The sequence below is a fragment of the Lingula anatina genome, chromosome 5 (assembly GCF_051362555.1).
Source record: "Lingula anatina isolate TDL-2025a chromosome 5, LinAna3.0, whole genome shotgun sequence".
NCBI lineage: Eukaryota > Metazoa > Brachiopoda > Lingulata > Lingulida > Lingulidae > Lingula > Lingula anatina.
The window spans coordinates 9,153,172-9,169,755 of record NC_141771.1 but is presented as its reverse complement, the minus strand read 5'-3'; the positions used below and the strand labels follow the sequence as shown (position 1 = coordinate 9,169,755).

At 36.9% G+C, this 16,584-nt stretch overlaps 3 protein-coding genes across 4 annotated transcripts; all 3 read left to right on the top strand.

Moving 5' to 3' along the window:
• The first annotated feature begins 401 nt into the window (after nucleotides 1–401).
• LOC147761599 (uncharacterized) lies at nucleotides 402–3,314 on the top strand. Of its 2 annotated transcripts, XM_087014134.1 has the most exons (4): nucleotides 402–735; nucleotides 996–1,213; nucleotides 1,487–1,572; nucleotides 2,157–3,314. In XM_087014134.1, the coding sequence occupies exons 3-4, from the start codon at nucleotides 1,554–1,556 to the stop codon at nucleotides 2,789–2,791; spliced, it is 654 nt and encodes a 217-aa protein (XP_086870260.1). In that variant the 5' UTR covers nucleotides 402–735; nucleotides 996–1,213; nucleotides 1,487–1,553; the 3' UTR covers nucleotides 2,792–3,314. The 2 variants fall into 2 exon arrangements, with proteins under 2 accessions (XP_086870260.1, XP_086870259.1); XM_087014133.1 differs by lacking the exon at nucleotides 402–735 and having other exon boundaries at nucleotides 779–1,213.
• Nucleotides 3,315–6,481: 3,167 nt separating this feature from the next.
• On the top strand, nucleotides 6,482–9,573 carry LOC106154413 (uncharacterized). Its single transcript, XM_087014167.1, has 3 exons — nucleotides 6,482–7,569; nucleotides 7,812–7,898; nucleotides 8,439–9,573. The coding sequence occupies exons 1-3, from the start codon at nucleotides 7,248–7,250 to the stop codon at nucleotides 8,999–9,001; spliced, it is 972 nt and encodes a 323-aa protein (XP_086870293.1). The 5' UTR covers nucleotides 6,482–7,247; the 3' UTR covers nucleotides 9,002–9,573.
• A 1,592-nt stretch (nucleotides 9,574–11,165) lies between these two features.
• Nucleotides 11,166–16,518, top strand: LOC106177653 (uncharacterized). The gene is made up of 3 exons (XM_087014314.1): nucleotides 11,166–12,109; nucleotides 14,498–14,584; nucleotides 15,124–16,518. Exons 1-3 carry the CDS (start codon nucleotides 11,788–11,790, stop codon nucleotides 15,756–15,758), a joined length of 1,044 nt encoding a protein of 347 aa, XP_086870440.1. The 5' UTR covers nucleotides 11,166–11,787; the 3' UTR covers nucleotides 15,759–16,518.
• Nucleotides 16,519–16,584: the final 66 nt, after the last annotated feature.

Genomic DNA, 16,584 nt, shown 5'->3' with positions numbered 1-16,584 from the left:
CACGTCACGAGAAGAGAGAATGACTTTTCACTGGTGGCATCACCTATACATACTTCGTTGTTCCACCCAACGCGGCTATGGTCCCATGAGTCTCAAATACTAATAGCCGAGGGACGGCCCACAGTGTTGATATCAGGGCCCCGTAACTCGAAAGCATTGCACATTGCGACCGAGCCCAAGCGTCTCGATTCCAAAACTCGCCCATACTCGCCCCATATAATACATTGTAGCCTCTATGTAATATCGCTATTCGCAATACGCGATGCCTTCGAGATACGGGGCCCTGGATTACTGTTACTTGAGCATCTGTCTTGCGTAACTGAAAATTAGGCTAACGATGAGCCCCGTAGAACCTACAGATACACATAACTCAGATTAGCTAAGGCAGGTAGCTTTAGGCCTAACGTTCAGTGTGCGCCGGTGTAACGTGACAGAGAGTCCCCCATTACAGGGAGTCCGCTTCCCATTCATTTGTACAGGTGAGCCTCGCCCTACGATTTGACCCACTTAGGTCAGGCTAACCCTAACCATTATAACAATATGGAGGGCGGACCTTCTGTTACACAGACCCTCAGTTTCGTTACACCTGACTTAATGTGAGCTGTGGTTTGAAATGGTTGGGTGACTCGTTATTCAACAGGCGGGGGAGTAGGCAGAATGCCCAACGGTCGGAAAAGTCTTTCGATTTATAGAAAGACCCTGGTTGGACAGACCGCATGACAAGTAGAATAGCAAGTGAGTACGGGTCACTTACATGTATACGCACATGTAGTTCCTTTTTACCTCTACAAGAAAATTAGTAGCATTCCATCGATTGAAAAAGGTGGACCATATCCTAAAGAACTTGAGACTATACAGCAGTCCAGAATTAGCCAACGACGATAACAGAAATGTTTGGTTTTACAGTACGAAGACATGTGACGATTTCACGCTTTTTTCAATGCTGTGCGCGATGAACGTCTGTCTTCGGTCTTAGTTGGAGATCCATTTTGCAGATTCCGGACACAGAGACCTGTGTTTCAGCGTCCTTTTACTTCGACCACGGAGGGGATTCAAGGGATCACTATACGCCGAGGAAGAATGGAAGACGTCCCTGGGGTGTGGCAACTTTCAGAAGAAGCCATGTGGAATACACATCAAGACATGACTGAAACCCTCTTCAAAATGTGTGAAAATGGCTGGACTGTCGCGGAAAAGGACGGAAATGTTGTGGGTCAGTATTATTTCTACAAACATTACCCTCAAATAATTGATTAATGTCTACACGTGTAATGTTGTTTTTTTTGTTTTTTTTTTTTTGTTTATTTATTTATTCATTTATTATTATTATTTTTTTTTTTGGGGGGGGGGAGTATTATTGTCTGAGTTAATTATGATAAAAATTGATATGTTGAATGGTTGAAACATGTCTCATGGATAGAATACACGATCAATCTCTATTTTAGGTACAGTTTATACCGTATTAACGATGATAATTTATTTGTAGGTTGCTGTTTGACACACGACTTTAATGATGACCTGACTACAGGGGTCACTTTATAGTGTCGCCAAAGATGCGCGGTTATGGTGTAGGTAAGAGCGTTAAATCGAGTTCCAGTAAAAACACATTTCCAACCAGTAGTCAACTATATAAGTTATATACGTTTATACATATCGCCATTTTTCCACTTTCAAATTGTACATGACATATGGTGGTATTGCCAACTCTTTAACAGCTACATTTGAAATCTGTTAGACCAAGGAGTTATAACACTCCTTGGTTAGACAATGAATAACAACTTAAATAGTTATGACTACAATTACAATTAAGCTTCGCTTAATTATCTCAGCTTTGTGTCAATAAACCGCATGATGACCGAAACACAAAGTCTAGAACTATTTTGTTATGATTGCGAATTTTGAAATGAAGACCCAAGTGTTCAATTGTTTAGAGTTTAATCTGTTAAATTGTGGAGTGTGGCGCGTGGGGAGCCGATGAGACCATAAGAGGATTAGGAGGCCTTACTTTCAAGTGGGTCTACTATATTTGCTCCGCAGATGTGTAAGTCCGTATATCAGCGTGTTCTGAATGCGCTGTTATAGTTAGTTCTTATAGTATACATACTGCTAACAGAAAGAATATTTTGATTTTCTCCTGTGGTTTTATTTCATTGTAGGGGGACAAATACTGAGAAACATTGCAGAGGAATATGGCGAAAGAAATATTCATTTTAGTTCCATTTCGTACATGATAGATACATATGAAAGATACAACGGTGCTCCGCTCTCTCGTGGAGACACGGGAGGAAAATATTTCGGCGTCTTCAAGGACATCCCTCTTCCACCGGATGCCTTACGCAAATACCATCTATCTGACCTGCGCCAAGTTGAACTGTCGGACCTCATTGAATATGATACGTCATTCCACGTGGTACCAAGACCGGAAATGCTGAAGATTTGGCTTGGCCAAACAACGGCAGAAACGCTCGTCTTGTTGGAGAAGGGAAAGATAGCCGGTTACGGATCAATCAGGCCTGCTATGAACGGTTTCTACCTTGGACCCCTCTATGCAGAAAATACGATCGGAACCCTGGTTCTCTTCAAGGCTTTGGTGGACCTCATTCCACGAGATTCCAACGTCGATTTTTTTCTGCCACATGCAAACGAAGCGGGTCAACAGATTTTGAAAGCCAACGAAAGCACCGTGGGGTTGTACGACACTTTTCACAAATGTGCTAGGAAAAGTTATATTCCAGTACTAAAATGGAATAATGTATTTGCATTACTCTTTAACGAGTGCGGACTGTGCTAAGTTTATAAATTCATTCTGTCTCCTTTTATTAGTTTGTTTTTGGAATTGGTTTAATTATCTTATTATCTCTTTCTGTTTGTATGCAATTGACATTATTTCAATTGATTTTGTCATTGAAGGGGTCTCAAATCAATCAACATGAATGGACTTATTGATTTAATAATCATGTATCATTGAGGCCTCTTTGTTGCCCAAATTATTGAAGTGTATAATGTCACAGTAATCCCATTTGTTCATTGCGTTATTCTAAAGTTAATGTCAGTTTTGGAGTAATTTCACGACCAAAACCTCAACTGACTGTCATATTTCATTAACTAGACTAATAATGACATTTAGCATTTATAGATTGGCACCTTATGAAATCCTTCATGAGAAACGACCAATGTTTAAAGAGTCATCGAGCTCAGCTTTGAGTTTCATGTATATAAGCCAAGACATCATTGAATTTACATAACACTACTTGATTTTGATGTTAATATAAAGCTTTGGATTGGTAATAAATAAATATGGTTTTCATAGATAATATTTGACTGGTAATGTCCAACCTTGGAGAAGCTTGTTTGTGGCGACCTGGTGGAGAGTGCTCCCCCTCTAACCGGTCTTTAATTATCAAAATACAAACATCATTTTTAAGCATATAACAGGGAGTAAACAAGGGCAATGTTTCTGGATGATTGCCCTTGCGTGACGATATAGTCGAGGGTATTATATAATAGTTACAACAACTCGTCGGTCACTGCATGTGATATACAAGAGTGTGATCATCGAGGCGCATCGATGATCACACTCTTGTATATCACATGCAGTGACCGACGAGTAGTTGTAACTGACTTAAACCACGGCTGTCCATTGGCTACTCCGCTATCATATTTAGTCGTACGTGATTAATGCTACTCAGGGCCTCGTATCTCGAAAGCATCGCTTATGGCGAGCGGGCGCAAGCATGGCGATTCCTCGCTATCCCATACTTCGAAAGCCTCGCAAATCGGGAGCGTGTGCTAATCGGCTGTTTCACGATCAGGGGTACAAAATAGGGGTCACATTGAGAGACAAATGAACTCTGATGCATTTGTTTAATTTTGTAACAGATAAAAAGAATAACTTCTTAACTATGATATCCACAATTTTAGAACGCAATATTAATTACTCTTTGTGCTACGCTCAAATTAACAGAACACCACTTAGACTATGATCTGGGGGTACGGGCACTACACATTCAAGTAACTGATGCTTTTGTAACTGAAATATCATATTGTTTACCAGTTATTTTTGCCAAAATTCTAAAAAAATATCAAACTAAAGATATAACAGCAGTACTTTAACCAAAAGGATACAAGTACATGAATTAATCAAAGAGTTTTTTAGAGAAACACCACAGCACGTTTTACAGTGGATGCTGGAGCTTGGTTGTGTGTCATTCAGTTTGACTTTCATTCACCAGGCTTTAATTTAAACTTTTCTTTCTGTTGTTTGACCTTTTTTATTTATTCATTTTTTTTTGTTTGTTTCAGTCTTGATTCCTGTTTTTGGAGTCTTTCCTTCTTTTTCATCTCTCGTTAATTTGCACCTCTTGTTCTACTGTTTTCAGGATTGTTGGGTTTCTGCTTCTCCTTGACTCTCTGTCAGTACGCCCTTATTTCTTCTCTTTACTTTAGTCTTTCTTGCTGGGCCAGCCTAGGATGATTCTTCATTTTTTTTTTTTTTTTGCTTCTATGCTATGTTACGCGCTTCAGCAAGATTATTAGCATCTTTACAGATATTAGCTCTTTGACGTCTTTTTTTTTCAAATTATTTTTTGCTGACAGTAAAATTTTCAGGATCCCTTTTTCTTTTCCTGTTTGGCTTTTTGTTTATTGTCATCCATATTTGATACTTCATTTACTGAGAGTATAATAAATGTACTGTTAATTATTCATGTACTGAAGTGTTCGTACCCCCTCAAAATATATCCCATATACATTAATCCATAGAATATTAATCCATATACAGCTTATTATTTTGCAATTAGCTATATTTGGCAATATATTCAAACCAATATTGTTCATTTTGAATGCAAAGAGTAGCATCTTTACTGATATTATTTCTTTGCAAAATCTCTTGCCTGACTCTAATCAGTATCACTTTATTGAATATATATTTATATACAATGTTTTTTCTAAACATCATAAGACATGAATGCATTTTATATAGTCTAAAACAATATTTTGCACCATATTTTGAAGTTTTATCATCATTGATATTCAAACAGTTATCCAATGGTTAATGTTTAACTTGGGGGTACGGACACTACATTTGGCACCAAATTCTTGCATATCTTTTCATAATAAGGGGTTATGTGCTATTTTCTTCCTGCAAAATAAATGTCAGTGTAGACATTATAGAATAATAAAATCAGACAGAATATACTGTAATTCCTAAATAAAACAGATGGGGGGGGGGGGGGTACGGACACTATAAAAAGTAGGAGACACCAAGGGGCTCATGATTATAAATATCATAGCATTAATAATAATGGTTACATATGCACAACTCCTTTATTATGTTTAAGTCATACAGGTAACATGGTAAATTCATCTTATTATCACGTAGGTGATTTCAAAATAATATTTGGCCTTATCAAATATGTTTTTCATTGCATTAACAAAAATAAGTAAAATGTGTATCAAAACCCGTTTCTACAAAATGGTTAAAATATTATTTTTTTTCTCAGAACATATCTTTGGAAGAACCTGCTAGAAGAGAAGACACATGTTGTGGGAATTATACACCAATATCATATTCACCATAAATCATTGATATAAAGAGCTAGTGCATCATGTTTATGACCTTCATGGCAAATGACCCACCGTAACAGCTAAAAATAGGTACTTTTTGAACACATAATTGGCTATATTTTTGTATATTGTAATCCGATTATTATAATTCTTTTTTTTTTTATTATTATTTTGCTCCTATGAACAGTGTCTTTGATATTAGTCTATCAGCAATCTCCAATCATAAATTGTTAATTTATCAGATACTTGTAACATTAACCTCATTTAATTGTTCACCCTGATTGTGAAACAGCCGTAATAGCGAAATCACCATTAGTTTCGAGGCTATTATTTGCGACACGTAAATCCCGTTGCAATGTCCTCTGCGTATGCATAATACGTCATTTTGATGTGTCTTTCATGTAATTAAACATGGCGGCAAGTTTGGATTGCTAGTCATAATAGCATATAACAAAACATGTAACAAAAACACGAAAGCTTATAATAGATTGAATCACTCGGTACCTCTGATAGAAAAACTTGCGGTTAAATATTCACGTGAAGAATGCTAAAGTCATGTTTTATTATGTATCAAAATTAAACATGGATAATTTATATATTACTTGAATAAATGGTTATATACCTATATAAATATTAATAGATAAAATATTATTAATAAAACCGTTGATGTTTATAAAGTTCTATTGTAAGTAATATATGAAAGCATGATCTAATTATAGGCACTCCAGATTCGGTAATTATTACTGTGCCTTCAATCGTTAAAAAATTACTATGTTAAAAGACGGTAAAAGAAATAGCTGGAAATTTAATATATATATTCATGTAATATAACATCGTCTTATTTTCAGGCGAAATTTGCAATAATAGCTTGTTGTGTTATTTCTAGTATTTATACGTTGTACACATTTTCTTTCATTTTTAGCTTTTGTTTTAGGCTAAGATCCAAAATAATTTATTTTGGACCCTAGCTTTAGGTATGTTTTGGGGTTAAAAATAGGTAACGTGACCTTGACCTTCCGTGAACAATTAAGGCATTCACTGAATGCGCTGATGCTCATCGACATACAGCCAAGCACACGGTCTCTTGTAAGCAAAATATTGCCGCAAATATCCCATTATCTGCTGGCTCAGCCGTGGTATAAATAAAGCATGTCACGAGAAGAGAGAATGACTATATACCTTGTTTTTCCACCCAACGCGGTTCATGGTCCCATGCGAAGCAAATACTAATAGCCAAGGAAAGGCCTACAGTGTTGATATCAGGATTACTGTTACTTGAGCATCTGTCTTGCGTAACTGGAAGTTGGGCTAACGATGAGTCCCGGAAAACCTACAGATACACATAACTCATATTAGTTAAGGCAGGTCGCTTAGGACCTAACGTTCAGTGTGCACCGGACTTAAGGAGAGCTGTGGTTTCAAATGGTTGGGTGACGCGTTATTCAGCAGGCAGGGGAGTAGGCAGGATTCCCAACGCTCGGAAAAGTCTTTGGATGTATAGAAAGACCCTGGTTGGACAGACCGCATGACAAGCAAAATGGCGTGTACGGGTCACTAACATGTTTACGGGTCACTAACACTAACATGTTTCGATCAATTGATAAAAAAGTGGACCATATTCTTATTTATAAAGAACTTAAGACTATACAGCAATCAAGAATTAGTCAACGAGGATAACAGAAATGTTTGCTAATACAGTACGAAGACATGTGACGATTTCACGCTTTTTCAATGCTGTGCGCGATGAACATCTGACTTCAGACTTAGTTGGAGATACATTTCGCAGACACCGGACACAGAGACCTGTGTTTCAGCGTTATTTTACTTCGACCACGGAGGGCAGCCAAGGGGTTACTATACGCCGTGGAAGAATGGAAGACGTCCCGGGAGTCTGGAAACTGACAGAGGAATTCAAGTGGAATAAACATCAAGACATGATTGAAACCCTCTTCAAAATATGTGAAAATGGCTGGACTATCGCGGAAAAGGACGGAAGTGTTGTGGGTCTGTATTAATTCTTTCTAAAAATGTAATCTCCAAATAATTCTACATGTGTATATTATATAATGTTTTTTTTAAATTTATTTTATTACTTTTTTTTAGGGGGGGTCATTTTAATTATGTTTAATTATGATAAAATTGACATGTTGAATGGTTGAAACATCATGTCTCATGGATAGAATACACGATCAATTTCTAATTTAGGTACAGTTTATACCGTATTAACGATGATAATTCATTTGTAGGTTGTTGTTTGACACACGACTTTAATGATGATCTGACTACGGTGTGGCACTTTCTAGTGTCGTCAAAGATGCGCGGTTATGGTGTAGGTAAGTGCGTTAAATCGAATTCCATTAAAAACACATTTCCAACCAGTAGTCAACTATATAAGTAATATACGTGTATACATTTCAACGGTGGATCGCTATTTTTCCACTTTCAAATTGTACATGACATATGGTTGTATTGCCAACCCTTTAACAGCTGCATTTGAATTCTGTTAGACCAAGGAGTTATAACACTCCTTGGTTAGACAAAGAATAACTTCTTAAATAGTTATGGCTACAATTACAATTAAGCTTCGGTTAATTATCTCAGCTTTGTGTCAATAAACCGCATGATGACCGAAACACAAAGTCCAGAACTAATTTGTTATGACTGCGAATTTTGAAATCAAGACCACGAGTTCAATTGTTTAGAGTTTAACCTGTTAAATTGTGGCGCGTGGGGAGCCGATGAGACCATAAGAGGATTAGGAGGCTTTGCTTTCAAGTGGGTCTACTATATTTGCTTCTTATAGTTATTAGAGTATACGTGCTGCTAAGAGACAGAATATTATGAATTTCTCCTATGGTTTTATTTCATTGTAGGGGGACAAATACTGAGAAACATTGTAGAGGAATATGGCGAAAGAAATATTCATTTTAGTTCCATTTCGTATATGATAGATACATATGAAAGATACAACGGTGCTCCGCTCTCTCGGGGAGACACGGGAGGAAAATATTTCGGCGTCTTCAAGGACATCCCTCTTCCACCGGATGCCTTACGCAAATACCATCTATCTGACCTGCAGCAAGTTGAACTGTCGGACCTCATTGAATATGATACGTCATTCCACGTGGTACCAAGACCGGAAATGCTGAAGATTTGGCTTGGCCAAACAACGGCAGAAACGCTCGTCTTGTTGGAGAAGGGAAAGATAGCCGGTTACGGATCAATCAGGCCTGCTATGAACGGTTTCTACCTTGGACCCCTCTATGCAGAAAATACGATCGGAACCCTGGTTCTCTTCAAGGCTTTGGTGGACCTCATTCCACGAGATTCCAACGTCGATTTTTTTCTGCCACATGCGAACGAAGCGGGTCAACAGATTTTGAAAGCCAACGAAAGCACCGTAGGGTTGTACGACACTTTTTTACAAATGTGCTAGGAAAAGTTATATTCCAGTACCAAAATGGACTAATGTATTTGCATTACTCTTTAACGAGTGCGGACTGTGCTAAGTTTATAAATTCATTCTGTCTCCTTTTTTAGTTTGTTTTTGGAATTGGTTTATCTTATTAGCTCTTTTAGTTTGTATGCAATTGACATTATTTTCAATTGATCTTGTCATTGAATGAATGGACTGATTGATTTAATAATCATGCATCATTGAGGCCTTTTTTTTTGCCCAAATTAATGAAGTGTATAATGTCACAGTAATCCCATTTATTCATTGCATTTTTCTAAAGTTAATGTTAGTTTTGGAGTAATTGCACGACCAAAACCTCAACTGGTCGTCATATTTCATTAACTAGACTGATAATGACACTTTGCATTTAGAAATTGGCACCTTATGAAATCCTTCATGAGAAATGACCAATGTTTAAAGAGTCATCGAGCTCAGCTTTGAGTTTCATGTATATAGGCCAAGACATCATTGAACTTACATAACACTACTTGGTTTTGATGTTAATATAAGGCTTTGGATTGGTAATAAATAAATATGGATTTCATAGATAATATTTGACTGGTAATGTCCAACCTTGGAGAAGCTTGTTTGTGGCGACCTGGTGGAGAGTGCTCCCCCACTAACCGGTCTTTAATAGCACTCTTTACCAAAATACAAACATAATTTTTAAAGGGATAATAACTCTTCGTATGAGATCTATATTTCACAATAAAAACATTGTGAATAACTCATAGAAATATAATATATTCTGTTTTACCACAAAAACGACAGTTATAGCTATTTTTCTGATATCTGAGCTTGTATTTAGACAATGTGACCTCCATTGATGGCTATACTCTTTTAAAATTTCTTAAGAGATTTTAACAAAAAACCAAACTTTTTAGAAAAAAAAAAATTAAGGCCTAACTTTGAATGTAAAAATGGATTCATTAACCATTGGTAAGTAAGGGAAAATTGTTGTTTACTCCAGGAAAATTCATTTTTTGGCCGAAACGAAGAGTTATTATCCCTTTAAGCAAAAATATAACAGGGAATAAACAAGGGCAATGTTTTGGGATGATTGCCCTTGCTTGACGATATAGTTGAGGGTATTATGTAATAGTTACAACTGCTCTGGGTATATGCGATATACAAGGGTGTAATCATCTCGGCTGCGCCTCGATGGTCACACTCTTGTACTAGTATATCTCATACAGTGACCGACGAGTAGTTGTAACTGAGTTGTAAACCACGGCTGTCCATTGGCTACTCCGCAATCCTTGACATATTTAGTCGTACGTGATTAATGCTACTCAGGTTGGCCTTAATACCCATATTACGCAACACGCTGTCCTTGGTGCTGCTCAAGTTGGCCCATATACCCAGAAAATATTATTAAGTATTACGTTGTTGGAGATGCCTCGAATATTCATTCTCCCTGCACTGATGCGCTGAGAGAGCCATAATATGGACTCAGAAGATGTATCCGTATCGCAACTCTTTAATATTCCAACTCAAAATTTATTTAATTCAGTCACTGAGGAGAGGCCGTCTATTCGTTTAGAAAAACCCGTTGATAATATCACATTTTAAGAAAATATATCCAGCAGTATTCCTAAAAGCACTCAGCAAAGTAAGAGATGGGCCTTAAATATTTTCAAAGAGTGGCGTACCTGGAGAAATTTTAAACCTTTAACTGTAGAAGATAAAATGTGGCCCATTCCCACCCTTGCCGACGGAGAAACAGCAAAGCTAGATTATTGGCTTGCCAGATTCATCAGTGAAATAAAAAGAGGCAGGATCGTTCTTTCTACCCCCCAGGTGACATTTCAAATAAAGTATTTTAAAATAATTGTATAATTTACTTTCAAAGCACTTACCGCAAAAATATCTAATGGATAATTTCTTATATTACTTGAATAAATGGTTATACACGTATATAAACATTAATAAAAATATTAATTATAAAACCGTGGATGTTTATAAAGTTCTATTGCAAGTAATATAAAATTCTATTGTAAGTAATATATGAATTATGGCCCCTAGCTTTAGGTATGTTTGGAGTTAAAAATCGGTAACGTGACCTTAATCTTCCGTGAACAATCTTAATTAAAAGGCATTCACTGAATATGCTGATGCTCATCGACATACAGCCAAGCACACTGTCTCTTGTAAGCAAAATACTGCCGCAAATATCCCATTATCTGCTGGCTCAGACGTGGTATAAATAAAGCATGTCACGAGAAGAGAGAATGATTATATACCTTGTTTTTCCACCCACCCGGTTCATGGTCCCGTGCGTCTCAAATACTTATAGCCGAGGAAGGGCCCACAGTGTTGATATCAGGATTACAGTTACTTGAGCATCTGTCTAGCGTAACTGGAAGTTAGGCTAAAGACGAGCTCCAGAAAACCTGCAGAGACACATAACTCAGGTAAGTTAAGGCAGGAAGCTTAGGACGTAACGTTCAGTGTGCACCGGACTTAAGGAGAGCTGTGGTTTCAAATGGTTGGGTGACGCGTTATTCACCAGGCGGGGGAGTAGGCAGGATTCCCAACGCTCGGAAAAGTCTTTGGATGTATAGAAAGCCCCTGGTTGGACAGACCGCATGACAAGTAAAATAGCGAGTACGGGTCACTAACATGTTTACGCCCAGTTCCTTTTTCCTCTAAAAGAAGAAATAAGTAGCATTCGATCAATTGAAAAAAAAAGTGGACCATATTCTCATTTATAAAGAACTTTAAACTATACAGCAATCAAGAATTAGTCAAAGAGAATAACAGAAATGTTTGCTAATACAGTACGAAGACATGTGACGATTTCACGCTTTTTCAATGCTGTGCGCGATGAACGTCTGACTTCAGTCTTAGTTGGAGATACATTTCGCAGACACCGGACACAGAGACCTGTGTTTCAGCGTTCTTTTACTTCGACCATGGAGGGGAGCCAAGGGGTCACTATACGCCGTGGAAGAATGGAAGACGTCCCTGGGGTGTGGCAACTGGCAGAGGAAGCCATGTGGAATACACATCAAGACATGATTGAAACCCTCTTCAAAATATGTGAAAATGGCTGGACTGTCGCGGAAAAGGACGGAAATGTTGTGGGTCAGTATTATTTCTAAAAACGTAATCTCCAAATAATTTATTGATGGTCTACATTTGTAATGTTTTTTTTTAATTTTCTTTTTGTTTATTTATTTATTTATTTATTTATTTATTTTTTTTTGGGGGGGAAGGAGGTGTCATTTTCTTTGTGTAATTATTATAAAAATTGACATGTTGAATGGTTGAAACATCATGTCTCATGGATAGAATTTGTCTCAGTTTTAGGCCTTACAAGCGCACGGTACCCTTACCGCTTGTAAGGCCTCATAGCAGTATGTACAAAAACCTTGAGACACTTAACCCAGCAGGCATAGTTGCGTTGGATCAACGTTGAAAACAGGTTGATACGTGGAATTGCCGTTGATCTACCTAAATTCAACGTCAAATCAACGTTGATCCAGCAACGTCGAAACACCGTCATAATGTGACGTTGACTCAACGTTGTATTTTGGTCAATGGCACAACCTTGCAGTTATAGATTGTAATTTAAAATATTAATTATTGAAAACGTGATACTTTGTTTATCAGTACTGTAACTAAATTTATCAAAATAATAACAAAATTGTGTCTTTAGTTAACTAGTGAATTTTCTTAACTTGTTATTCAGAAATACATTCCAATAAACTGAATTACTTGCAAGGTCAGCTAACACTAGGATAAATAAGTTGCTGTAAATGTGATAGAGTTAACAGTTCTTGGTAACCTGTTGTAGATAGACAGGTTGAGGTGACTTTGTTATATATATTTATATATATAGTTGTAGTTATCTTCTTATATATATACATATATATATTTTTAAGAAAAGAACTATATATATTAATCCAAATCTTGGAAATTCTAACTTAAAGGCCGTACATTTATACCCTACATATATTTAGCCATCAAACATGTCCTACTGCTAAACACATCCAGGCTAATGTCCCGCTGGGTGGGGTTGATATAACATTGTTTTCTGACGTTGATACAACGTTGTTATCTGAGGTTGACACAACTTTTATTCAATGTCTACTCAAAGTTATGGTTCAACGTTGTTTCAACGTTAAAACAACATAATTTGCCCGCTGGGAAGTACCTCGAAATATCCACGTTCTGACAATCTCTGTGGGTCTTCCGTTGTACCTTGTAGTATGTTAATCCAATTAAAAGTGTTTTCGTGTACTTTCAGGCACGAGGTTCATAAAGTTTTGGTCTTTTTATTTCAGCTTCCTACTGCACTGACACAACAGCACGCCATATTGTCGAACATTCGCGAAAAGGGCGACCAGTTTTTCAAGGTCGACCTCGAAATGGAGACCTGTTTCAAATTTAAACTTTTGCGACTTCTTTTTACTTATTTTATTATAATTATTTACTTATTTTATAATTAATTAATTAATTTATTTATTGATTATTATTATTATTATAAATTGTTTTATTTTTTTATTTTATTTTTATTTTTATTTTTTTCAACGACAAGAGAAACGCAGGAAGAGGTGAAGATGTACGGTGAACTTGAAGTCTTTTCTGTGATGCAAAGATGTGTTCTCAGAGTGAATGACGATGTTTTGTTCTGTGGTTCATTTTTCATTTCCAAAATAAATAAATAATAAATATTTATTAATTTAATAAAATTATAATAAATAAATAAATAATACATTAAAAATTAAGTAAACGTTTTTTTTTAATTTTTATCTTTCCTTTTAATTTTTTATCATTCCTTTTAATTTTCCATTCATGTATTTTAATGAAGGGTGAAAAGAATACCACTAATAATACAAAATAACACAATACGTGATTTTTAAAAATAAATTTTATTGCTATTAAATACAATTATTATAAAATTTCTAAAATATTTATTCATGAAGGTTTTAACGCAAAAATTGACCAAATTCGACAGAAGCGCAAATGGATGGCCAAATGCACGTAAAACATCTATAAATTGGAGGTGGCCTACATGGATCAAACACCATTCTTCACCACCTGTCTCCAGAAGTCGCAAAAGTTTACATTGGAAACAGGTCTCCATTTCGAGGTCGACCTTGAAAAACTGGTCGCCCTTTCCGCGAGTGTTCGACAATATGGCGTGCTGTTGTGTAAGTGCAGTAGTAAGCTGAAATAAAAAGACCAAACTTTATGAACCTCGTGCCTGAAGGTACACGAAAACACTTTTAGTTGGATATACATACTACAAGGTACAACGGAGGACCCACAGAGATTGTCAGAACGTGGATATTTCGAGGAACTTACGTGTCTCAAGGTTTTTGTACATACTGCTATGAGGCCTTACCAGCGGTAAGGGTACCGTGAGCTTGTAAGGCCGAAAACTGAGACAAGGATAGAATACACAATCAATCTCTAATTTAGGTACAGTTTACACACACTGTATTAACGATGACGATTCATTTGTAGGTTGCTATTTGACACACGAATTTAATGATGACTTGACCACAGGGGGTCACTTTCTAGTGTCGTCAAAGATGCGCGGTTTTGGTGTAGGTAAGTACGTTTAATCGAGTTCCATTGAAAGAACATTTCCAACCAGTATTGAACTTCCTAAGTTATATACGTTTATACATTTTAACGGTGGATCGTTATTTATCTACTATCAAAATGAATATGACATGTGATGGTTTTGCCAACCCTTTAACAGCTACATTTGAAATTTGTTAGACAAAGAATAACTTTTAAAATGGTATTGGCTGTAATTACAATTAATCCTTGGTTATCTCAGCTTTGAGTCAATAAACCGCATGATGACCGAAACACAAAGTCTACAACTGTTTTGATATGATTGCGAATTTTGAAATCAAGACCAAGAGTTCAATTGTTTAGAGTTTAATCTGTTAAATTGTGGAGTGTGGCGCGTGGGGAGCCGATGAGACCATAAGAGGATTAGGAGGCCTTACTTTCAAGTGGGTCTACTATATGTGTTGGCCCGTAGTTCTGCATGCGCTGTTATAGTTAGTTGTTATAGTATACATACTGCTAACAGAAAGAATATTACGATTTTCTCCTGTGGTTTTATTTCATTGTAGGGGGACAATTACTGAGAAACATTGCAGAGGAATATGGCGAAAGAAATATTCATTTTAGTTCCATTTCGTACATGATAGATACATATGAAAGATACAACGGTGCTCCGCTCTCTCGGGGAGACACGGGAGGAAAATATTTCGGCGTCTTTAGGGACATCCCTCTTCCACCAGATGCCTCACGCACATACCATTTATCTGACCTGCAGCAAGTTGAACTGTCGGCTCTTATTGATTATGATACTTCTTACCACGTGGTAGCAAGACCGGAAATGCTAAAATTATGGCTTGACCAAACAACGGCAGAATCGCTCGTCTTGTTGGAAAAGGGAAAGATAGCCGGGTACGGATCAATCAGGCCTGCTATGAACGGTTTCTATCTTGGACCCCTCTATGCAGAGAATACAATAGGAACCATGGTTCTCTTCAGGGGTCTGATAAACCTCATTCCACGAGATTCCAACGTGGATTTTTTTCTTCCCCATGAGAACGAAGCAGGTCGACTGATTCTGAAGGCCAACGAAAACACCGTGGGGCTGTACGACACTTTTCACAAATGTGCTAGGAAAAGTTGTATTCAAGTACCAAAATGGAATAATGTATTTGCATTACTCTCCAACGAATGTGGATTGTGCTAAGTTTATATATACATTCTGTCTCCTTTATGTCAGTTTGTTTTTGCCATGGTTTATCTTATTATCTCTTTTGGTTTTTATGCAATTGACATTAATTCAGTTGATTTTTTGCAATAAAGGGGTCTCAAATCAATTTTAATTGATGTTAAAACATGAATGGTCTGTATGATTTATTAATCATGTAACACTGAGGGCTCTTTCTGACCCAACAGTAATTCAGTATATTCATTGCATTTTTTGTTTTTACAGTCAATGTTAGTTTTGGAGAAATTGCAGGACCAAAACCTCATTCGGCCGTCATATTCCATCAGCGAGACTCATATTGAATGACATGTAGCATTTATCAATTGACTCCTAATGAAATCCTTCATGAGAAACGACCAGTGTTTAAAGTGACATCGAGCTCAGCTTTGAGTTTCATGTATATAGGCCAAGACATCATTGAACTTACATAACACTACTTGATTTTGATGTTGATATAAAGCTTTGGATTGGAAATAAATAAATATGGACTTCATTATATGCTTAAAATGATGTTTGTATTTTGGTAAACAGTGCTATTAAAGGCCGGCTAGTGGGGGAGCACTCTCCACCAGGTCGCCACAAACTAGCTTATCCAAGGTTGGACATCATTTTAAGCATATAACAGGGAGTCAAACCCTTGCATGACGATAACGATATCGTTGAGGGCATTATTTACCTCAGTGTTTTTATTTACGAGCAGCTGTTTATATATTGACAGTTATATTTCCATGACAGTAAAGTTCCCTTGTGTCAGAGATACGGGGGGGGGGGGGGGGGGGGGGCAAAACATTGCACCTTTTATATG